Source organism: Gorilla gorilla, chromosome 15 (assembly GCF_029281585.2).
Source record: "Gorilla gorilla gorilla isolate KB3781 chromosome 15, NHGRI_mGorGor1-v2.1_pri, whole genome shotgun sequence".
Lineage (NCBI taxonomy): Eukaryota > Metazoa > Chordata > Mammalia > Primates > Hominidae > Gorilla > Gorilla gorilla.
In genome coordinates, this window is record NC_073239.2 from 74,413,060 (window position 1) to 74,438,404 (window position 25,345).

At 40.0% G+C, this 25,345-nt stretch overlaps 1 protein-coding gene across 5 annotated transcripts; it reads right to left on the reverse strand.

The window, feature by feature from the left end:
• Positions 1-655: 655 nt before the first annotated feature.
• CCDC198 (coiled-coil domain containing 198) lies at positions 656-25,345 on the reverse strand. Of its 5 annotated transcripts, XM_019010230.3 has the most exons (7): positions 24,981-25,345; positions 22,483-22,565; positions 14,551-14,637; positions 13,043-13,141; positions 12,079-12,238; positions 6,991-7,113; positions 681-2,955 (listed from the first exon to the last, which is right to left on the reverse strand). In XM_019010230.3, the coding sequence occupies exons 1-7, from the start codon at positions 25,201-25,203 to the stop codon at positions 2,720-2,722; spliced, it is 1,011 nt and encodes a 336-aa protein (XP_018865775.1). In that variant the 5' UTR covers positions 25,204-25,345; the 3' UTR covers positions 681-2,719. The 5 variants fall into 5 exon arrangements, with proteins under 5 accessions (XP_018865772.1, XP_004055271.1, XP_018865774.1 ...); XM_019010227.4 differs by lacking the exon at positions 6,991-7,113 and having other exon boundaries at positions 656-2,955; XM_004055223.5 differs by lacking the exon at positions 6,991-7,113 and having other exon boundaries at positions 656-2,955; positions 13,043-13,144.

Genomic DNA, 25,345 nt, shown 5'->3' on the forward strand with positions numbered 1-25,345 from the left:
CTGTGTAATGTAGTTGGTGAGTTGGAAGTAAAATTGAGGAAAGGAGGGAAGAGTCCTTGGCTTCTATCAGGTCACTTTTGGTAAACAATAGTCTACCGCAAAGGGAAGTTCTGCTAGGTGACTCTGGCAACTTACTTAACCTTTCTGTGCCCTAATTTCCTCATCTTTAAGATGGGGATGATATTAATACTGACCTACAAAATCATTATGAGGATTAAATAGGTAAAATATTTGAAGAGTACTGGCCCACAATAAACAGGCCATGCATGTTGGCAATCATTACTATAATTATTACTCCTTTAAAATCCTTGAATTCATAACTGCATTATAAGGAGTTCTACATGGAGCTGGCTAATAAACAGAGAAGGCATTAGGATGAATTTTCTTTTGAAGCTAACACACTCTGATAGTTTTGAAAAGTATTTTGAGCTATGGCATCCTTATTGGCATATACACATAGTTCCTGTATCCCAAGGCAATGCTTAATTTTGGCCATTCATTTAGATGTATAAATGGCAACAGCTTTTGGAAGAAAAAGTCATTTTCTTTACTGTGTAATCAACCTTGTCTATCCAAGACTCCTGGGAGATGATGGAAATGAGGGTGAGCAACTGCGTAGCTGGAGAGAAACAAGTGTTTCTCTAATTGACTAGTCAACTCAACACATTCATTAATTCAGCAAACATTTAATGATAAACTCTTTGCCAGCTGTCATGCTAGGAAGCAGGAATACCATACAAAGAAGACATGGTTTATGCCCTCATGTAGCTCACAGTTCATTAAGCTTGTAGAAGTGGGTTTCGTGAAATTGAATTTCAAGTCACATAACAGAATGGTGAAGACATGCCTTTGGCTCCACTAATTTTAGTGTTCAAAGTTATCCATCCCATTTTTTGTGTTTTAAGCCTTCCAGATTGACCACAATAAGTGAGGACACCATGAATAGGTTGGATTTTTTTATCCTCTCAAGGATCTCATTTTTTCTAGAAAGCTGGCTAGTCAAACAATGCATGCTTTCTTTTGGTGGAAATATGCTTCTTACCTACCACAGAAAAAGTAAGAAGACTACTCACAAAGAACTGGGAATAGATATGGCCCGGGACAATCTAATAGCCTTCTGTCCTTGGAAGAAACATGAATTTTTACCACCTGACATCTCAGGCTTGTTATCTTCTTAGTTTCTGATGTGAATGCATTGAACGTCAAATTGAAATGGTGTTTTCCTCTATCTTTTTCTGTTTTTGGAGGCTTCCCATATAAGGCACAAAAGGGTCTTTTTGTTTTGCTTTGTTTTAAAGCTTTAATAAATTCTTGGAAGATTCTGGATTGCTTGAAATTATTTTTAGATTATGCTAAACATGGAGCTGCATTTTACACAAAAGTTCTTAAAAATTGTCCCAAAAGCTAATTTTTCTAAGTGGAATAACTTTAGAATTGAACATTTATAAGATTCGCTTTATGTTTTAAGGAGCTCTAAAATCTACATCATAATCTAAGAAGTCTTAATTTTGAACTTTAATTCACAACGATCTTCTACACGTGACATTATCTCACGTGTATCCTGTAGGCTCTCTGTTACGGTTAGCTCACTAGAAAGTGACCTAAGTGAGCTTAGTGTTTAATGCAGCATTACTGTGAATTTCCTTTAGAAACTCACTTTTATTTGTCTCCAGTCTACTTTTTCATCTATTTGTTTTTGGTTTTTTGTTTTTTAATTTTGAGACAGAGTCTCATTCTGTCGCCCAGGCTGGAGTGCAGTGGAGTGATCTTGGCTCATTGCAACCTCTATCTCCTGGGTTCAAGCAATTCTTTTGCCTCAGCCTCCGCAAGTAGCTGGGATTACAGACGAATGCCACCATGTCTGGCTAATTTTTGTATTTTTAGTAGAGACGGTGTCTCACCATGTTGGCCAGGCTGGTCTTGAACTCCTGACCTCAAGTGATCTGCCCACCTCGGCCTCCCAAAGTGCTGGGATTACAGGTGTGAGCCACCACATCCAGCCCATCTATTTGTTTTATGTAATCTAATTTTCTTTTTAAAAACATGGTGAGGTGGCAAGTGTCAAAGATGAACCCCAAAGGACCACACTTTGGCATTCATGCCCTTGTGTAGTCCTCTTCTGCATTAACTCCAAGCTGGCCTATGACTTTAACCAACAGAACATGGTGGGAGTGATGCAAAGTCAGTTCTATGACTAGCTTTTAAGAAGACTGGCAACTTCTGTTTCCTCCTCTTGGGACAATTGCTTTTGGGAGCCCTGGACTCATATGAGAGAAATCTCTGCAGTGTTCTGCTGAAGAGATCATGTGCAGATGCTCTGAGGCTATATGGATAGGGGGCAAGGTCCCCCTGTGTCAGTGTCCTAATGGGGCCTCTGGATGACTCCAGTCCTAGTAGTCCAAATGTAGTCCGATTTCAATGACATGAAAGATTTCAAAAGGGAACAGCAGAAGAACCACCTAGCTGAACTCAGCAACCCACAGGAAAGTGAGACAATAAAATGGCTCTTGGTTAGCCCCTGTGTTTTGAGGCATTTAGTTATGCAGCAATAGTTAACAGCACATGTGACGGACTTGTTAATCATAAGACTCTAAAGATATCATTTCCTTTTACCAAAGTGATTTGCTGTCCTCAAAGTAATTCATATATCAGTTTGGAAGATTTTGAGAGTAAAACAAGCTTTCAATGCACTCAGTATCTAGGTTAATGAATAGTATTCTTATTCTCGATCAAAAAACTCATCAAAAAGTGGGATTCTCTCTGTCCTGGTCCTCACCAGTGCTCGTGGCTTCTTCTCATCTTTCCCCAGCTCATCTGAGTCAGAGCTGGAACTGTCCCAGAGAAGCTGTCCCTGGGCCTCTTGTTCATGAAGCCATGTTTCCATTTTGCCAATTTTCCAGGGACAGTAGTTATTCACTGCTTGATGTTTCAAAAATTCTGTATTCTTTGAATTTCCTACAAAAAAATTAAGTTTCTTTAATTTTTTCCCTTAGCAATGATTTATTTGTTTATTAAGTGCCTAGCTTAATAAATAATCTGCTTGGTGGTTTTTCAAACTATATATACATAGTTTGAAAAATTATATATATATATAATATATATGTATACATTTCAACTGGTGTCTCTGTAAGCATTAAACATTTTTTAGTTGTTATTTTTTAAATGATTTAAATCTTCCAAAAGTCACAATAATACAGCCTATATACCCCATATATATAGGCTATAGTCACAATAACACACACCTATATACCCCATCCATCAACATTTTGCCACAATACTTTTTCATCATATATATGCGTATATCTATCTAGCTATGCATACTTTTCAGCCGAACCATTTGAAAATTAGTGGCAGAGTCACCTCCCCCCTAAATATATCACTACAAATCTCTTAAGACCAAGGGCATTTTCTCTGCATAACTACAATACAATTATTACACTTAAGAAATTTAACATTGATATAATACTGTTTTCTAATATATGGTCTATATTCAAATATCCATGGTTGTCACAATAATGCCCATTATAACTACTTTTTGTTTGCTGTTTGTGTTTTAATCTTTAGGTCCAGGATCCAGTCTAGGATCGTACATTGCATTTTATTTTCTCGTCTCAGTATCCTTTAATTCAAGAATACTCTTCTACCCTTTTCTTCTCTTTCTTTCTCCCACAATCTCTACACCACATCACCGTTCCTCCTCTTTCTCCTCTTCTGTTTCCTCTTCCATCTTCATTGTCTTTTTCATTTTTCCTAATGTAATGCTGACATTTTAAAGAATCCAGGTCAATTATTTTGCAGAATGATCCTAAATTTCAGCTTACCTTATTATTTCCTTGTTATTAAATTGAGGTTAAACATTTTGGGCAAGAATATTGCACAGGTGACATTGGTTAGTGCTTTTTGTTGAACATCTACTGTGTGCTAGACACATAATATATACTTCTGACGTTCACATCAACTCTGGCTTCATAGCAGAATCACCTGTTGCAGCCTTTTAGAAAGAGATGTCTAAACTGTACTCCAGACCCATAGTACTGGGAAGTTCAGTGAGTCTGGCATTCTATTTTACTTTATATTTTTTATTAAAAGAGACAATTTATTTTTAGTTTGGGATTTTATTTATGTGCATATGTATTTACCTTAGCTTTTTATTTAAGCAGTTCCCAGCATTCTTTATAAGGCACTCCAGAAAGCAACAGGAGCTTTGTTCAAGGAAAGCTGGCTTTTAAGAAAACAAAATCTTCCCAACCACTTTGGAGCTGAAACAAAAATCCTAGGTCAAAGCCCAGAGTTTCCCACTAGACTGGTTGAAACGACCATAACTTTTTGGATGTCATCTTAATGATGATTGTTTGTTAAATCTTTTGGCATAGTTTATGTAAGCCCTTGATATCTGAAGTTATGTACTATTATATAAGAAAATCAAGTATTTCTTTTTACCTTGTGCACCATATTGTTAAAAACTACTTTATTGAACTATGATTGACATACAAAAGCTACACATATTTAATGTATACAGCCTGGTGAGTTGGAAACAAGCATTTTAATATGAGAATTCATGCCTTGTGATTTGTTGGGCCTCAGTGAGAGGCTACCAGTTTTTCCCCTTGAATACTATTATAATGATTGTTGTTGCCTATTTAGATAGCACTGGCAGATAACCATCTTAATTAACGTCTGCAGCCCTGATCTCTCTCCTAAGCTACAAAGGACGTTTTTGTAAAACTGGACACCTCCACTTTGATATCTACTTGGCAATAATGCAGCCCTACCTTCTCTTTCTCTCACAAACCTGCTTCTGCTCCTGGCTACCCTAATTCAGCAAACGGTACTAACTTTACCCCATTGTCTGCCTAATTGTTCAAGAGAAACCCAGGAATCTACCTGGCCTCCTTACCCTCTCCATGCACTCACATCTAACCTATCACCTGATAATTCTGATCATTCTGTCTCCTAAAGATCTCATATCTGGCTGCTTCTCTCCATCCTGATCGTGACCCCACTATCCTGGTCTCAACATCATCTCTCACTTGTGCTTTTGCTGTGTCCTTATAATTGGTCTTCCTTCATCCTTTTACTTTCCCCTCCCACCCATTCTCCTCAGTGTAGACAGAGTGACATTTAAAAATATGAACCTACTTATGCCACTCTCCTGCCTTATCAGTGGCTTCCCACTGATCTTAAGATAGAGTTTAAAATTCTTATCTGACATGGCTTACAAGACCCTGTGTGATTTGGCCCTGCCCATGTCTCCAGAACCATCTCCAGTTACTCTCTGAATCTCTCATTCACCTAGAGTCCATCGTGTTCCTTCCCACTGCAGGACTTTTGCACATGCTGTGGTTGATTACCATTTTCAACATTCCAGCACCCATGGTCCTCACACCTACATGCCCTCCTCCCCACTTCATCCAGCTACTTCTTATCTCGGTTTAAATGTCCCTTCCTCATGGAAACTTTCCCTGACTCCACAGATACCAGGTCTACGTGTTATACTCTTGTTAAACATCTCTTTGTTAAAACCAGGAACCATATCTGCCTGGCTCATCACCATACAATGAAACGACCGCACAATGCCTGGCACTTGGTATGTGCTAAATAAATATTTGGTGAACAAATAGATGAATAAATGAATAAACAAACGAGCAATCAGAGAATTTTGGGAGATGGGAAGTATTGGTAACTAGGATCTAAAAAAGGCCCCATTCATTGGGGCTCAGGAATGCCAATCATCTCTGCTCTGCAAATTAGTCAAGAACTACCAGAGGCACCATTTGGACTGGGAACAGGAATTTTCTAGAACATCCAGCTATCGGCAGGAGCTCTGAAACAGAAGGGGAATGTTTGTTTGTGGTGGGATCTAGTGAAATATTAATGATAGCCTAAGTCCTACAACACCCTTGATGTTATGAAAATTCAGGTCTAATGTTAGTGTATGAGACAAAATTCAAATATTCAGTTTCATCCTTGAAAATCAATCCTTTGTCACTCATAAAGTATTACATACATAGTTTTGTGTACACAGCATTAAAATTTGAGAGCTTCTGAGCTAGGTTTCTTATTACTTGTTACATTTTTATAAATCCTCGTTTAATTCTCTGTGGTTTATAGACTTTAAAAAATAAAAACACAGTCTTTAAAAACCTAAATGGGTTTCGGGTGAGCAGAGTAAAGGAAAGTGTATCCTACTCCAAAATTAATTTAGGGAGAGAGGAAAGCAACAGCTGTCAGTGGGAAAAATAGGAAGTGATTTAGGTAGTAGAAGAATCATGTAAAGCATGAAAACTGTTTGATGGTTGTGTATTTTATAATATGTGTTTCAGAAAAATGTATCACTACTCTATCAAACCCAGAATTTCACATACAGAGCTATATTAAAAAATAAAACAGGCTGGGCGCGGTGGCTCACGCCTGTAATCCCAGCACTTTGGGAAGCCGAGGCGGGCGGATCACGAGGTCAGTAGATCGAGACCATCTTGGCTAACACGGTGAAACCCCGTCTCTACTAAAAATACAAAAAATTAGCCGGGCGCAGTGGCGGGCACCTGTAGTCCCAGCTACTCGGGAGGCTGAGGCAGGAGAATGGCGTGAACCCGGGAGGCGGAGCTTGCAGTGTGCAGAGATTGTGCCACTGCAGTCCAGCCTGGGCGACAGAGTGAGACTCCTTCTCAAAAAAAATAAATAAATAAAAATAAATAAATAAATAAATAAAATCTATAAAAAAAAATAAAACAAGATTCTTTATAGAAAGAGTGCAGGTGGCCAGATAAGACCAGAATTTTGAAGCTGACATTAAAATAATGGATTCAAAGTGACACATCCCTGAAGCATATGACTGTTTTCACTATAAGACATCAATTGTGGCCTGGCGCAGTGGCTCATGCCTGTAATCGGATCATGAGGTCAGGAGTTCGAGACCAGCTTGGCCAACATGGTGAAACCTCGTCTCTACTACACATACAAAAGTTAGCTGGGCGTGGTGGCAGGCACCTGTAATCCCAGCTACTCGAGAGGCTGAGGCAGGAGAATCATTTGAACTTGGGAGGCGAAGTTTGCGGTGAGCCGAGATCATGCCATTGCACTCCAGCCTGGGTAACAAGAGCGAAACTCTGTCTTAAAAAAAAAAAAAAAAAAAGACATCAATTCCATCCTTCTTCAGTTTTGTCTATATTCCCATACATTTGTACGGCACTTTACTTCTTCTTTTTTTTTTTTTTTTTTTTTTTTCTTGAGACAGAGTCTCTCTCTGTCGACCAGGTTGGAGTGCAGTGGTGTGATCTCGGCTTACTGCAACCTCTGCCTCTCAGGCTCAAGTAATTCTCGTGCCTCTGCCTCCCCAGTAGTTGGGATTACAGGCATGTGCCACCACTCCTGGCTAATTTTTTGTATTTTTACTAGAGATGGGGTTTTGCCATGTTGGCCAGGCTGGTCTCGAACTCCTGACCTCAAGTGATCCACCCTCCTCAGCCTCCCAAAGTGCTGGGATTACAGGCATGAGCTATGGCCTGTAAAGTGCCTGGCCACACTTTACATTTTATGTGTGCTTTTATACATGTTAATTTTTACATAAACTTTACATGGTATACAATACTTTATTCCCATTTTACAGATGTGGAAACTGAGATTCCTGGAGGTTAAATAAGTAGAATTTAGCTATATTCTTTCTCTCTCTAGAATAAAATTATATAGAAAAATATACAGTTAATATTTATTGAGAGGCTATCATGTGTCAGGTACTATTCTAGGAACAAGAAAAGGTCCCTGCCTTCATGGAGCTTCCATTTAGTAGATGCACTACTGGGACTCAGGGAAGGGCTTTGAGGTCAGTTCCAGTGCTCTTCCCACCCTCTGTGTTCATTCATGTCACAGCTTCAGCAAAGGGTAGGAGCCACAGAAACACATTAAATCTCATAGACTTGTACACCAAAAAGAGTGACATTCACTATGTGTATGTTATATATAATTTGTGTCATATGATTGTATATGTAATTTATTATAGGAATGTATGTAAAATACATGTAAAGCATGGGAGATTTCATTTTAAAGATGCAGTAGAAAGCAGCGACTGACTTTTATCTCACAAGAGAGCCACAACCCTCATTTCACCTTTCAGCAGGGGAACAAGAACAGGCCAGTATGTCATTAAGAGGAGACTGCTACAGAGGAACCTTAATGACCAGACCCTGATAGTAGAATGCTTAATGACCAGACCCTGATAGTAGAATGCTTAATGACCAGACCCTGATAGTAGAATGCTTAATGACCAGACCCTGATAGTAGAATGCTTATGTAAGTGTAAGATCTTAGCGACACTCCATTTGTAGGAGAAAGCGAACTACTTTTAGAAGGCATGGAAAGAAATCAAAGATGCTCTCTGGGAATAAGTAAAAAGGAATCATCGCTAGGACAAATGCCGAGCACAGAGGTGAAGGCTGTCGCCTCAGGAGTCAGGTGCCCCGTGAGTGCATGCCTGAGCAGCTTCACCTCTCACTGGCTGGCTGTGACCTTGCACATGTGACTGGACCTCTCTGGACCCAGTCTCTTCATCTGTAGAAGAGAGGTGGTAATAATTTTCACCTTGTAGAATTAATATGAGGATTAAATGTTACATTTAAAATTCTTAGAAGCACTTGTAAATACTAGCTGTATCCATTATTATCCCAGTATCCTACACTTTTACATGTACAGGGCTGCACAGTGAACACTGAAGCACAGAACAGAATGATATCCTTTGTAGGCATTGTAATCTCTCTATCATCAAACAAATTTCCAGTGATATTTGCCTTACTTCTCTTTCCAACAACTTCAGCAATAGGCAAGTGAGTTGATGCAGACATGTTATTCTAAAAGTCTAGTTAATTATGATGTCATTATAATAGGAAGAGTTAGAATTCCCTCTCTATTTCATGCTAGCAAAATCTACATTTTCTAGGCTCATTTTGTCACGTGTATCACACACACACACACACACATGCACAGGAGTTGTTACAAAGAAAAAGATTCTCATACGGTTAAAGTGTTGAAAGAGTTCTCAAGGGTTATCTAGTCCATCTAAGTTTGGTTAATGTTCAAAATCACTTGAGGAACTTTTAAAATGTAAAATTCTTTCACCATCAACCTAGAGATTCAGATTCGGTAGGATGAAGCTGGGAGACAGGACTGGGTGTTTCTTTTGTTTGTTTTGAGATGGAGTCTTGCTGTGTCGCCCAGGTTGGAGTGTAGTGGCATGATCTCGACTCACTGCAACCTCTGCTTACCGGGTTCAAGCGACTCTCTTGCCTCAGCCTCCCGAGTAGCTGGTATTACAGATGCCCGCCACTGTGCCCGACTAATTTTTGTATTTATAGTAGAGACGGGGTTTCACCATGTTGGCCAAGCTGATCTCGAACCCCTGACCTCAGGTGATCTGCCCACCTTTGCCTCCCAAAGTGCTGGGATTACAGGCATGACTGGGTGTTCTTGAGAAGCTCCTCAGGTGGTTCTGCTCATAACCGAGCTTTTGTGCACTACTAATGCAGCTACGCCTCCCTGACTGGCACTTGAATTGGTTCCTGCCTGAGTTACTCCTTCTATTCTCCCTTCTCTACACTCCATCTCTTCCAGGAGAACATGAGCTCCAAAGTCTGCCAGCTGCTTTAACTTTCCTTTCAGAAGTCGCAGAGTGCAGCCTTCTTTGTAAATACGGCCAAGGACTCACAACCCCTACATTTGCAAACTTTTCCAAAGCTGTCCTTGACAGAGTTCCAAGTCTTTGGTGTCCTGGTGGGGCTGTGTGAGAGTGCAAGTCAAAAAGACCTGACCTTGAATTCTGGCTCTATCACCCTGGGGCGAATAGTAGCTCCTACCTTCTAGGTTGTGTGAGAATTAAAAGAGATAATGCATATTAAAGGCAAACCACAGTACCTGGCTTATAGTATGCACTCAACAAACCTTAGCTTGAACAAAATGAAGCAGCTTTAAAAAGCATCAGGAGAGCAGAGGAAAACCCCTTTCTCCATGTGCCAGTTTCTCCTTGGTCCCCTCCAGGTCTGAGACATCTTCCAAGCACTTCGCCAATGCTGGTTTTTCTTGGTGTGCTCTCAAGTGATGACTCTTAAATGTCTAACTTTAGGTGAGGTTTTTTTCTTGGTTGTTTTGCGTATATTTTTTAAGGTGTGGTTTAAATGGTAAAAATTGTTTATGTGACTACAAAGGATATTTCATTCTGAAACTTGGAAGTATAGGTTAAATAGATGCCCCAAGTAGATTTTCAATTATTCAGCCTTTTCTTATTTAATTAACTTATTGATCAAGCATCTTGTTTCTCCAAGTAGGAGCAGTGTCTCTCAGCAGGCAATTTTGCATCTTAGAAGTTCAAGACCTCCAGAGACATAGCCAGCTTTTCTGCAGCTCTCTCAGTGGTGGGTCAGTCCTGCTGATGTGGGGATTTGGCCCACAGCACAGCGATCTGTGTGTGTGAACAATATTGGAGATTTCAACTGTGGGTTTGCCCTGGGGAAATACAAACAAGGAAAACTTAATGGGGCTCTAATTGGTGGGGCATTGTAGCGTAGAAGTTGTAGACAAGCCTGTCCATTAGAAAGCATAGAGCGATCTGAGAGCATAAAAAATTTGGCCTGGCTGAAATGTGGGGGCTGGGTGCGAGAGTGGCAGAAGATGAAGCTAGAAAGGCTAGGTAGGCAATGACTACATCCTGAATGTCTTAGGATCCCATGTTGAGTTTATTTTATTTTATTGAGACAGAGAACTTGTTATGTTGCCCAGGCTAGGTTTTGAAATCCTGGCCTCAGGTTGTCCTCCCACCTCAGCCTTTTCTCCCACCTCAGCCTTTTGAGTAGCTGGGACTACGGGCATGAGTCACCACACTTAGCTCCATGTTAAGGAGTTTAGATGTTGTTTTTAAGCTGACAAGAATCCTGCTTGTTTTTCTAAGCAGGAGAGTGACATGGTCAGATTTGCATTTTGTGAGATTACTCTGATGTTAGTGCAGTGCTTCTAGAACTTCAGTGTGCATGAGAATCATCTGGCAATCTTGATAAAATGCAGGTTCTCATTCAGTAGGTCTGGGGTATGACCTCCAATTTTGCCTTTTGTAATAAACTCCCAGGTGATACTGATGATGCTTGTATGTGGTAATACTTTAATTACCGAGTAGAGTTAAGAATCACTTAAAGTTAAGTGTTTCTTAAACTTTAAGGGAATCACAATAACCTGGAGCGGTGGTTAAACCCAGAGTACTGGGCATAACCCCTGCAGTTTTTGATTCAGTTACTCTGGCTGGGGCCCTAACAGGTTCCCAGGTGATGCTGATGCTGGTGGTCTGGTGACCACATGGAGAACCACTGAAGTGAATCATTGATGGATGGACAGTAGGACCTAATGGGAGGGGCCAAGTCAGGAGGCTGTAGCTGGAGCCCTGGTGTAACAGGACCAGGGCCATACCTAAGGCAATACTACCAGGAATGGAAGAGAAAGGGCAGATTTTACTGCTAGGTGATATCAGCAGGGCTTGGTGACTGACCAGCTGTAGGGAGATAGGGAAGAGTGACATTGGAGCCCTGGTTCATTGAGCCAGTAGATCCGCAGGAACAGCAAGCTTAGGTTCGGCAGTGATTCATTCTAGAAATTCTGAATGTGCCAAAGAGAGTTGACCTGCACAGAAAAGGGTGCAGTCGGGAAGATAAGTGTCTGCATATGGTACCAACTCTGCTGAAGCAAATTTGCCATGTGACTGCCGGCAGTATATCTTCATATGCTTCATTCTCTCTAACCACAAGATGAGGCTATTTTGCCTTTTCTCCTTCTAGGGATGAGGCAAGGCTTGCAATGAAGCATGCAAAGCATATTAAACCCATACAAAGAAAGAGACATTTAATTACCAAGCTTAAGCTTCTGTCTTTTCCTCCCAGCCATCCAAAACTACATGACAACATGCCCACTATATTCTGGGAAGTAAAAATCTCAGCAAGAGCTCAAAGCTGTTTGCTGTCTTCTCACCATGTCCCTCCCTTGGTAGTTTATTTGATGAAGTTTTAAAAACACTTGAAATATTTTACTAAAAAATTGTACATGACTCACCGGTACCTCTGTTCAAGATTTCATCAGGCAACATGGTTAGAAGGTCATGGTCATCATTCCTTGGGGTGCTTTGAAGGGTTTTCTTGGCTTTATGGTCCCTTGGACTTTGCTTATTAATTCTTGCCTCTCCATGAAGACTTTTCTTTAACTCCATTTGGGCCTGAAAATCATCAACTATAAATGATCAATGTTCTTCCCAAGCTACTTTCACCAGACTAGATCAACAGATCAGCCACTTTGCAAGTTGTGTGCTTATCTGTAGACATCTGCAGTCCTCTAACCAGAACATGGTTTTCTTTTTCCTATTAGAAGGTATGGGAACTTTATTTATTGACAGGCTTGTTAAGAGAAAGGTGAGTGCACCCAGTCTCAAAAAGGTATGGCTCAATTAGGATGAGGACCTTTACAAAAGTGTGTTTCTGTCAGCTAGCTGATATGATTGGAGTTCCAGAGAGCAGTAACTAAAGGCTCATTTCCTAGAGGGAGGAATTTGGAATATGACAGTTACAGGCATTACTGGTAAAGGGTTTTTTTGTTTGTTTGTTTGGTTGGTTGTTTTTTTTACAAGAGGTCTTTCTTGTTAGATAATTCTATGGCAAGAATTATAGAGAGAGGCCTAGGTATCAGAATAAAGAACAACTCACCCCCTCCTCCTTTCACTAAACCAAGAAACACGATCTAGCCCCATTTTCCTATGTCCAGAGTGTCATAGGAGCAAACTGTTTTTAAAAATGGAGACCTGAGACACAGATACACAGATACAAACTTAGAAAAGACTCAACAAGGTTATCAGCAGAAGGAATCTTCCTGATTCTTCTCAGCTTTAGTAGTTGAACTTTCAACCTCAATGATGAAATTTAAAATGTTGAGTAAAGACCGGCTATCTATGCTTGATATATTCATGTGGCAGGGCAGTGAGTATGTGATGAAAATTTGGTAAATATGACACTCTTCTTGTATTTACCTCTTGTCTTTTACGGATCATTTCCAGCATTTGCATCTTATGCAAATATTGTCTGTTCTCAGAAGTATACATTGGAGTTTGCATTTTCTTTTCTAGTACCTGCTATGAAAGACAACACACTTGTTAGTATGGGGTAATTTGTTACTGACTCTGCAATTCACAAGTTTAGATCCTTTTTGAAACAGAGTCAGATCTTAATCAGTCATAACCCATAGAGATATCTTGTGATGACAAAAGTGGACTATTGTGTGTCCCTGACAAGTCCTTTGTGTCACTATCAATGAATGAAGTGGCTCTTTGATGTGTATATATATGTAGTTTTTTAGGTTGCTACAGAGTTTTGTAAATCTTAAATGGGAATATCTTTCCACATCTCATTTTTGGCAAGATATCACTTCCTTTGTAAACAGATGCTTATTACCACCTCCCCAGAATTGTGTTCTGGTTTGAGGAAACCTTTCTTTTTCTCCCTGCCTCTTTTACCATTGAGTAATTGGCTGGCTATGAAATGAGAGGGAAGCTGCTGAATGGTGAAATGGAACCTATTTCTATAGAGTGCATTTCCATATGCCAGCATAAGCCTTGGAGAATATTGCAGTTTAGGGAGGATTTGAAGTTGATTATTTGTGACTCTGAACATCTCCCCGCCGGTGCATCATAAACTCCAGTGGGACAGTGCAGACGGTTATTGAGGGCAGCCAGAGGTCAATGTACCTTCATTTGTCATTTGCTGTTGCCAGGAAAGGTGATGTGTTTGACAATACCTTTTGTGTTGCTGTGTGGATAGTGACTGTCAGCTGATGTGAACCTCAGGGAGGGGCCATCTCCACAGATGCTGTCAGCACCACAAACGTGGGCTTGAGGATGTGACAGCACCTGGACATCTTTGTCAAGTCAGCCAGCCACACAGCAGCACCTAGCCAGTTCCAAAACAAATTAGGAGTGGAAAGTGTTGAAAATCTGCTTCTACCTCCCAGCTTTCATTTCTATGTGAGGGGAGTTCTAGTCAACAGAACATTATAAGTGCATAGCAGGGAAAAGATACACAGAAGACATTTCCCAGGATTAATTTTTGGTGAGGTTGTGTCAAATAAGTCAGGAATAACTTGTAGATAAGATTTCTCCTGCAAACTGAGAATAAAAAGTTTTAAACTGAGGGGAGGAATGAAAGGGAGGACTTATGCTGAATTTTTCACAGATTTGAAAACTTCAGAATCACCAATTTCTAAGTAAAAGTCTTTTCTCATCTACATTGCCCTGGTTTTCAACACGAAGCAGAAAAGGGTGCAGAGCTCATGCAAGAGGTAACAGCCACTGCCAGTTGGAGGCATGCACAGAAGAGAATAAATAGCTTTGAAACGTTCTCACTCTGAATGACTTAACAGTTTGATTTATCTTTGAACTCCTCCATGCAGAGAGTGCATGAAAGGACCAGTGTGCTCCAGTGCCCCAATCCTGTGTCGCCCACCCCCAGTTCACCTCCCTGTCAGGTTACTGCTGCAGCTCACCTTTTCTTTGTGCATTGTCCTGGCTTCTCGCTGGCTCAGGAGTCTTCCTGAAGTAATTACTCGTGGCAAGTCAATGGGTTCAAGCTTCTAGAAGTTCAACGTTTAGAGCAGTCAGCATTCCTCATGCCATGAGATGATGAAACAGAAAAGCCAGACATTAAATTATCTTAACACTTTGCAAAAGCGGCACTTATTTCTGAGAGCATACAGGAAAGGTGATTCTAACAGCATTACAGTTATATTGGTACAAGGGGCTTTTCAACCTATCTGGGTTCTTTATTATTCTAGTGCACCGTCGACAGTGCCTTATTGATCTAAGTGTTGGTCAGAGAGTTAGGAGACTAAGATACTCTTCTGTCTGCATTAAGGGACCATGTCCAAAGTTATCAAACCACCAGGATCTTAGAATATTAGAGATAAAAGAGGCACTAGGAATTTATTTTATTTCACACATCCCTTAGGTACCCAGCTGAACTATTCCAGCCCTTAGGGAAGCAATCTGTTTTTAAGATCTCTAGAGAAGCTCCTTAGTAGTAATCACTGGTGATTATGAGACACATTTAAAATGAAACTGCAGTGTGCTAACACATTTTAGAGATGTCCTTTTCTAGCAGGGGCTTGGCTTGATAGGGGAGATCATGCTGGCATTTCAGGGGGTCACTAAGACTGGGCCGCAATTCATGTCAACCGGTCTGCCTCCAGCCCTTCTTGCCTTAGAAGCTGAGCACTGAGAAGTGATCAAGCAGGTTTGGGAGACAAAGTCTGGTCTCTTGACATTGACATGCAATGGGGAACGTGGAGGGCCACAGAGTTTATGTGTTCCTTCAGTGAGTACTTAATGACTGCTACATGCCAGACATGGGGATGCAACGGTCACCAAAAATGGATGTGGCCCCTCATGGAGCTTACAATCTATGCATAATAGATGTACTTTTGCTTGTGTGATTATTCAAGTGATGATTACACTGCAGGGCAGAAAAACCCTGCAGGGCAGAAAAAATCTGCAGGGCAGAACTATGACACTACATAACTGAAGGACTCCACCTGAAAAATAGGGTGTGTTAGGGGTTGAATTGTGCCTCCCCACAAAATTCATATGTTGAAGCCCTAGCCCTCCACACCTCAGAATGGGAACTTATTTGGAAATAGGGTCATTGCAGATATAATTAGTTAAGATGAAGTCATGCCGGAGTAGGGCAAGCCCCTAATTCAATATGATAACGTCCTCATTTAAAAGGGGAAATCTGGACACAGACACACACACAGGCAGGACATGATGTGAAGATGAAGAGAGAGGTTGGGGTGATGGTTCTTCAAGCCAATGAACAGCACCCAAGAGTGCCAGAAAACTACCTAAAGCTAGGAGAGAGTCGTGGAACAGATCTTCCTCACAGGCCTCACAGGGAACCAACCCTATGGACACCTTGATCTCAGTCTTCTAGCAAACTAAGGCAGGAGGGAAAGGGCTAGGGAGGCAGTTCAAGAAAGTGCCTTAAGGTAGTACCTTTTCAGTAGAAATTGGAAGATTGGGAGTTTTTAGGGGACTAAGTTGTGCCATAGCCCTGAGGTGGGGAGTGATCATGATCTCTTGAAGGAATGGAAAGAAATTGGTTGGCTGCAGTTTACAGTAAGTGAAACAGCAGCTTGGAATGAGCTGGGAGGTGAGGCAGGGGCCAGGTCATGCAGGGCCTGACAGGCCATTAAGATAGTGGTCCCTTAAGAGCAATGAGAAGACACTGACATGTGTTAAGCAAAGGAGTGACACGATTACATTTGCTTTTTAAAAAAGGTCACGCTGGCTGCAGTGTGGAAACTAGAAAGGAATAATTATGGATGTGGAGAGATCAGCTAAGAGGACAAAGATGATGGGCTGGGGTTGAGAGAGGGAAATTGATGAGCTCTACAAATGTTTAAAGCTGACCAAACAAGATTCATTATGGTTAGTAAAGGGGAGTAGAGTCCACAGTACAATGAATGGAGGGTGTTATCATACCCTGTGATGGGCAATCCAGAGGAAGACCTAGTTTGGGTAGGATGTAGAAGGAAAATACAAATTTGGTGTGCAGTAGATTGAGTTTGAGACACCTTTAAGACAGGCCAGTGTAGATGTTGAGTTATACAGGGAGCTTGGGAGGAGAGGTCTGTGCTGGAGATTTTGGAGAATAATCCCAGAGTAGAGCATGAGTGAAGCCCAGGTCATGGGCAAGGTCAAGAGTGAGAAGAGAAGAGCCAACAACTGCAGACTCCAGGAGTTCCAGTGGTGAGGCTGGTGCCCAGGAATAAGCTGGCCAAGGAGACCGGGAAGTGATGGCTCAAGAAGTAGGAGGAAAACCACGAGGACATCATGCTGCAGCAGAGTGTGAGCCCTACTCCCACCTTAGTCCAACGCTGAAGGCACATGCTAATTTACTTTAAAATGGTTTAGTTTTAGTGTGATTTGTTGCATTATTAAGGGGGTAGATTTGGAAGTTAACTTGGCTTTCAAGGTGACCAGGATAAAAAGAGAGAGTGGAACCACAGAAGATAGATACTGGATATTCAGCACTTGTAATGGGGAGCATGACCTGGGTTCCCCACTGCTTCCCTGTACAACCACTTCTAGGTCCCTGGTCCTGGACTGGAGAGCACCCAGCAGTCCTTTCTGCTGGAGCAGCCCAAAGTAGACCTGGTAAGGAAGAGAAGAAGGGCAAAGGATGTGGAGACAAAGAAGAGACAACAAGGGGGAAGAGCTCATCTTTCTGTTAGATATATACCAGGTAATAATTCGCATTTGTGGTGGGAAGTGGTTCTCTGTTCCATTCTCACCTCAGAGGAGGAAGTGGGTCTTTTAACATAACTTAGCAAAGTTGTAATGAGAGGAGATCAATCCTAGTAAGAGGAGTTTGTCTGTTCCCTGGCTCTTAACTCTGCAGGACATGAAGATGCAAAGCAAATGGGACCTGCTGGCACAAGAGGCAGCTGCTGATCAAGTCAGAACACTGCAAGAAAAGGGGAAGGAGAAGAAGGGGAGGGGAGGCCAAGGGAGAGGAGCCCCTCAAGGCACCTATGGGAGGAAGAATCAGGAATGACTGAAGGGGGATTTCTGGAAGCTGGGGAGAGCAAGTATTTGTGCCATCCTCTGGACATGGAGAGTGTTCAGGATTTGGTTCTTTCTCATTAGGCCTATATGCCTTCGCAGCCATTACTGCACACCGTGCCCAGGGTTATAAATGTGTAATCTCATTCAATCTTCATGTGAACTCCGTGGATAATTACGAAGATTCCCCATTTCAGACAGGTTGCTGACTTGTCCAAGGTTGAACAGCTAGAAAGTGGCATCTCCAGGATTTAAGCGCAAGTGTGTCCAGCTCCAAATCTAAAGCCCTTTTCTGCACTATATGTTATCCAAAATGGCTTATCATCAGACTTTTCCGGGATTAAAAAAAAAAAAGAAATCTTGGCCCATTCACTAGAGATTGAGATTCAACAGGTCTGGGGTATGTCCTGGAAATAAATATTTTCAAAACTCTCCCAGGGATTCTGATGATTTCTTTCTCGGTTGGGGGCCATTGACTTCCACGTTGCCTTAAGTGAATAAAGGAACGACATCATAATAGACTATGGAGGATTTTTTTATGTGGAATATTTTTGAAAAATTGAGTCTGAAGAAGCCAAGAATTTTTAGTTTTATTAAACTCATCTATCCACAAATTCATGGACCAAGTTTTTGCTTTGATAGTATAAATATGTAGTTATCACAGATCTCTTTCTTCTATTTTCAGCCTTTCTATTTAAACACACAATTCTAATAAGGGTTCAGTGGTAGATATCTTCAAGAACTCTCTCCAGGTTGAGTTTCTCCCTGGCGTTTGAAAAGAGCCCAAGGAATCACACTATTCCTTCACAAAAGCCACTAGATGGCAGCAACTAACATTGCAACTGGGATCTCTTCATTAAATCCTTTGCCACTTGATTTGAGAAGCACTGCAGAAAATTGTTGGTGAAATTGGCTTCTGCTAAATAAACCAGTCACATGAAATTGCCTCAGAATTCTGGATTTGTGTGCATGTTCCTTTTCCCTGCCCAGGAAGTGAGATGCCTCACTTCATCATCTTCAAAGAGAACACAATGGAAGGAACTACTAGAGAATCGGTTAGAATGACACCTTATTTTCACTTTATAATATAAGTATCATTTGCCTAAAGACTTCTGGATTATTTGACTTCTCAAACAAAACAAATGATCAGCATAATCAGTTGAAGTGTCTGCTAGGAGATTTGGGAATCTGGTGAAGGGCCAGGGGACTCAAGAGTGCTGATATGGGGGTTGCAATGTCAATTGATTGGTCAGGGTGGGTCTTATAGGGACAGTGAGATTTGAACAAATATTTGAAGGTGAGGGAGTTATCCAAGGAGATCATCTGAGGACACACTATATGTGTGGGGGAAACACCTCCAATTTAAGCTAGACCTGAAATGGTTGGATAAGAAGGTGATCAGGCCAGAGGGGACAGTGCTAATCAACTCTTCAATAAAAAGGCCCATTTGATTCGGAGTTCCCTGGCAGAGGCTCTCAAAGCCTCTCAGCTCCAGGCTGGATAACGCTAGTTCATGACTTGCTCTTTATTTGAGGAGTAGATGTTTAGGAAGTAGAAGGTGCCAAAAATATAACTCAAATAATTTAGCATACAATTAGATTTGGTTTAATAATTAAAAATAATTTTAGAATTTTCTTTGGCAGAAATTAGGCTATTAATTAGCATGTCATGAGGACCCAGCATGTATTATTCTCTCAAAAACTCATTTGTGCTGGAAAATGTGCTGAGCTTCATTTGTGAAGATAATTATAGCTGATCTCTTTGGGAGTGTCTGCCAAGTTTCTAGTGATTTCTCTCCTCTCTGGGAGCTGACTCCGGAGTCTACAGGGGAGACGACTCTGCCCACATATCTACTGCATGAGCATATCCTCTGGCCATAGCTCATTGGACCAGAGCTGAAATCATGAGCAAAGCTGAGCCAATATCCTTTCTCCTAGGAATCTGGAATTGGAGTCAAAAAGGCCAATCTGTCCATTTGACGGGAACTGTAAGATACAAGCTCAGGGTGGCCATATTTCATTGTGTACCTGAAGAACAGAAAAAACTGATCTTTGGGGAGAAAGAGTATAGCAAATGCACAGAGAAGAACTTAGGGATTGAGAGAGCTCTGCATTTCAGGTTCCAAGGTATAATTCTTCCCTGAAGCTTAGGTGTCTCCCAGATCTTTGGTTCAATAAAACATTCCTATATCCTTTGATTAATCATGTTAGTTATTTTTGCTAGTCAATGAGACTTCTAATACAGTCATGTTACAGTGATGGTACAGACTTCTAATACAGTGATTACAGGTCTGCAGTAGCAGGGAGTGCACTTTGAGTGCTTTTTCCCCCCTCCAGCAGGGATGATGGGTCTCACTGTCATTCACTTACTCATTCATTTTACTCACAAACCTTTGTGGATCTCATATTAAGTATTAATGGCTGAAGACATAAGATTGAATAAGACATAGTCTTGGCAACCTACAGAATGGGAGAAAATTTTTGCAGTGTATCCATCTGACAAAGGTCTAATATCCAGAGTCTGCAAGGAACTTAAACAAATTTACAAGGAAAAAACAAACAACCCCATTAAAAAGTGGGCAAAGGACATGAACAGACACTTCTCAAAAGAAGACATACATACAGTCAACAAACATGAAAAAAAGCTCAACATCACTGATCATTAGAGAAATGCAAATCAAAACCACAATGAGATACCACCTCACACCAATCAGAATGGCTATATTAAAAAGCCAAAAAAACAACAGATGCTGGAGAGGTTGTGGAGAAAAAGGAATGCTTTTACACTGTTAGTGGGAGTGTAAATTAGTTCAACCATTGTGGAAGACAGTGTGGTGATTCCTCAAAGACCTAGAGGCAGAAATACCATTTGACCCAGCAATCCCGTTACTGGGTATATACCCAAAGGAATATAAATCATTCTATTATAAAGATACATCGATGCGTATGTTAATTGCAGCGCTGTTCACAATAGCAAACACATGGAATCAACCTAAATGCTCACCAATGATAAACTGGATAAAGAAAATGTAGTACATATACACCATGGAATACTATGCAGCCATAAAAAGGAACGAGATCGTGTTCTTTGCAGGGACATGGATGGAGTTAGAAGCCATTATCCTCAGCAAAACTAACTCAGGAACAGAAAACCAAACACTACATGTTCTCACTTATAAGTGGGAGCTGAACAATGAGAACATATGGACACAGGGAGGGGAACAACACACACTGGGACCTGTCAGGGTTGGTGGAGAGGGAGAGCATCAGGAAGAACAGCTAATGAATACTGAGCTTAATACCTAGGTGATGGGATGATCTGTGCAGCAAATCACCCATGGCACGTGTTTACTTATGTAACAAACCTGCACATCCTGCACCTGTACCCCTGAACTTAAAAGTTGAAGAAAAAAAAGGCATAGTCTTTGCACTGAAATAATTCATTTGTCTTGATTCTTTGTTTTTAAGATGGTTGGTTAGGGTGTGTGTGTATGGGGGTGGTGGTGCAGTGTTTGACTCTGAAATACCAATGTTCTCTTTTTGACCTTGTTTGACTATTGAGAAAATCAAAACCTAACCTCCTTTGTTTAGGATTGATAGATATAAAAAGTACTTGTGAGCTATAAAGTACTAGACAAATATTTTTCACTAGAGTAATATCTTCTATTTGAACTAATCAGCTTAGAGGCTTCACAGAAACATGTATTAAACTCATCCTTTGAAAGGAAGTATTTGATTTAGGAATAAAACACATTTTAAAACTGTCCTGTTTACCTAGGGGATTTGTAAAAACTTGTAAATTAGATATTAGTTTGTTATATTTCATTTTATTTTTCTTTAAATAATGATTTTATAGTTTCTAATATTTTGGGAAAAGATACTCTTTTGAGACAAAATGATACAATCACTTCAAATAATGGCTGTGAGCTTTTGCAGAAGACAGGTAAATAAAAACCAACTGAAACAGAAATAATCCCCAACAAATGAGCTCCAATACCCCTGGGATTGGTCCAGGCATCTGGGTGAATTGTGTAGCAGGTGGGATTTGGCTTCAAATGTCAGTGATAGATCCTGCTCACAAGACAGCCCCAAACCCTCCTTGCAATGATGCTCATTTTCAAGGACCACTCCAATCTACCCATTCCCTTTCTAGGTTGAGAGTTCTTAAAATGTATAGCTAGCTGCAGAGAACCCATTAAATATTTATTGAGGTGAATGCGTTTAAAGCTCTTGCTTTGCTTCCTTGGAATCCAGTGTCCCGAATTTAAACAACCAGTTAACATCTAGAACAATAAAAGGTTAAAGATAGAAGGACTATAGAAATTACTTATGCTGACAGTTAAGAGTACAGACTTTGGAGACCTGGTTGATATCTGGCCTCTGTGAGTCTTTGGGGGTAGTTACTGAACTCTCTGACTAGTATGTATAAAACAAAGATAATTCTTCCTTTTCCATAGGTGGCTAAGAAGATTAAATGAATGACATAGATTGAATTGCCTAGTATAGTATCTGACTTGTAGTAGGGTGTAATTAAATAGTAGTAGCTGTTATTATTTATTACAAGTTGTTTTCCCATAGTCACCCAGCTAATCAGTGCTAGATTCAAGCCTCTTGAATTCCATGGTATCTATGTCCTTGCTACTAGCTTCTTTTGGTAGCTGGTCTTAAAAGCGAAATCATTGCTAAAGGAAATCTTAAAGTAATAGAGTATTTGCGATTGATGACATTTTTCTTTAAGAACATTCTCATTAATAGCTTGGTCCTTATCAATATCCCTCTTTGATGATTATAGTTTAAAAAGGGATGTTACCATTATATCCAAGAAATTCCTTATGAAGCCTTTTAAATTCATCTTACTTGAAGTCTTTGGGGTGGATGCCTTTTAATAATACTTGTTTCTCTGTGTTCCAGTGGGATGTCAAAATACACGTCTCTGGATGCTTGAAGGATTGGGGAAGAAACAGGAATAAAACATTAAATATAATTTACTATTAAATCAGGCAATCATTAATTACTAGACTTTGTCAGCACAATTTTGTACCTTTTCAGTTATATACGTCTAACCTGTGGGTTGAATGTGGAGATGAAACACAGAAAGCAGGGAACCTACATTAGTGCACATGACACTATTTTAGTCTAGACCCAGGATTTAATATCTGCTCTCCTAACTTCCTATTCAGGTTCATACTTAGGGGGAGAGTTACAAAATTACCAATATGTTGACTGCAAATATTTTTCAAACAGAATTTGGCCTGGAAAATAGAAATTTATTGACTTATTTTAATTCCATAAAATCTCCTCCCTGAAATATAAGACATCAGAAAAATATATAACTTTAAAAAATGAAAACAATCTTCTTAGATGAAATAGATGATAGATAGGTGATTATACAGAGATGAGAAAGAAATGGAGTATGTGTGAACACAATTCAATAGCCCCTTTAGTGAAAAAAATTTCCACAGGTTGCCACTATAATACAGCATATCAATATTCTTTCCTGATGAAACAAGCTGGGGATACAGAGTTAAGCCTCTATTAGGAAACAGAGAGGCTCAACAGATCCATTTTGGATTTTATTTTCCAGCTTGATTATCCTGAGCTCTTGGGAGTGCTACCATGACCAGCGCTGCATGAATGAAGTTCTTGTCCTTCCCTTTTAACAATCTGGACACATTCTGATTTCTAGATTGTTTCATAGACTATTTTACAGTCCCACTTTGCATTTTAAATGGAAAAATTCCTGGGTAATTATGCATCTCTCTCCTTAAGATATGTGAATAACCACTTTAAGGACTTTGTTCTCTCTAACTTTTAGTGGGATGGAAACTATGTCCTTATTTTCTTTTGAAAAGATGCCAGCATATTGAGCAGGATGGAAACAACAAACATTGGATTTAAAAATGTAAGTATTTTCAGCTATTTTTTCAGAAGGCTTACTAATCCTTATTTTTTTTATTTTAGTGACATTACTCCATTATTTAATTAGATTTTCCTCAAATGGCATAGGCTGTGTCAGGCATTTATTTTTACCCCTGATTACAAGTGAAAAAAATTGATGAAGTAACTTGCCCAAGGTCATTCGATTTGGTATTTGATGGAGCTGGGGTGAGAATATGGGAGATCATGAGGATTCTCATGATCTTGTTATTTATTTTTAATGTGATTTTGTCACTTCAGACATAAGCTCACCATTTATTCAGTTACCTAAATCTTTTTTTTCTTTTAATTGAGACAGAGTCTCTCTCTGTCACCAAAATCTTAAAACTCTCAATGGGGGTTTGGATAAAAAGGGAATTCCTCAATAGGAGCATTGCATACTCTTAGTACACATTCACACTCCATTTGTTAAATCGTGTCTATCACCTATCCCTCTATCTATCATAAAAAATTCCTAAGGGGAAAATTCCCATCCATGTGCTTAAGAACTTGAAGAACATAAAGAACATAAAAATAGGCCATATAGAAACAACCAAACGTTATCAATTCTGCAGACAATAGCCATGAAAAATCATTCCAGGCAAGATTTGCTAAGTACCAAAAGAGAATGTGAGGCTTTCTGAACAAGGCATCCAATAAGGGAAACTTATTTGTGTTATTGATCCAGAAGGTGAAGAAAAGGGAAAACAATATACATATATATATGTATATAATAAACATATTTTTCTAAGTGAGAATGTCTGTTTAATTATCATTGTGGTCATCATAAAACATTTTACATGACTTATAAAATATCCCAGGATTTATGGCCACTTCAGGCTCAGAGCTTCCAATCATAATGGGAAAGAATTCTGTTAGTTCTGCAGATGACCATGAAGAATGTGGGGTTGGGAAAAGGGTGACTCATCCACTCCTCTGTACTGCAATAAATCAATACTGTTTAGGGTGGTTTCAAAATTCATGTTAGAATTAACTCACTCTTAAAGTGTTGCTTTCAAAACCACAAAGACTGGTGCATTAAACTATACTGGAGAGAATGATTTAAATTTAGAATCTAACTGAAACGCGATTGCTATCATTTATCACTAGTTTCTATATAATTTTAATGGTCTGGCAAAGCTAGGTATAAACATTGAAAGCATTACAGACTGAGCTGAAAGAAAATGATTTATCCTTCTCATATGGAATAGTGAAAAGTCCTTTGTACAGTTTATACTCCCATTCTAATGCACCCAGAATACTTTCAATTGACGTTCAATCCTCACTGAAAGATTTGTTTGAGTTTTCAAAGATAGCCTAAATTCCTTTATATTTCAGGAATTTAGAAACTTTCCGAGATCATGGAGACAGTCAGATAAATCTATTAATAATGCTCCTTGGTCCAGATACACACATCTCATGCTGGGTTTTATGTTTACCTGTAGAATATCTTCCATACCAGTTTTCTTGTAAAGGTGGCAGCTGCCCTTCCAAGGCTTTATTCTGGTCCTGCAGTCTTGCCAGTGAATATGAAGTCTTTTCTTCCAAATTCTGATTGAATGCAAAGTCCACACGGCCAGCCGAGGGAGTCTCTACCTCTTTGTTTTGCAAAGGTGCTACTTTGATCACCCTAGGGTGAGTCTTAGAGTGACTCAGGCCCATTTCATGTGAAAGACATTCAGAGGAAAGCTGCGAGGGAAGTGGTTTTGGGGTCTTTAATATACCTTATTTTAATCAAAGCATTTCAGAAGTTTACCCTCGCTTTACAAAGCAGTCATTTCCTTCATGGCATCCTTCTAGCTCT

What these genes read in the sequence shown, in the direction of transcription:
- CCDC198 (XM_019010230.3), bottom strand. Translation starts at nt 25,203, where the DNA reads ATGGGCCTGAGTCACTCTAAGACTCACCCTAGGGTGATCAAAGTAGCA. An exon ending in ATCCACCCCAAAGACTTCAA is followed by an intron (nt 14,638 to 22,482) that starts GTAAGATGAATT and finishes TTGAACTTCTAG; the next exon opens with AAGCTTGAACCCATTGACTT. An exon ending in AATCTTGAACAGAGGTACCG is followed by an intron (nt 7,114 to 12,078) that starts GTGAGTCATGTA and finishes TTTTTTTTTAAG; the next exon opens with ACAGAGTTTCGCTCTTGTTA.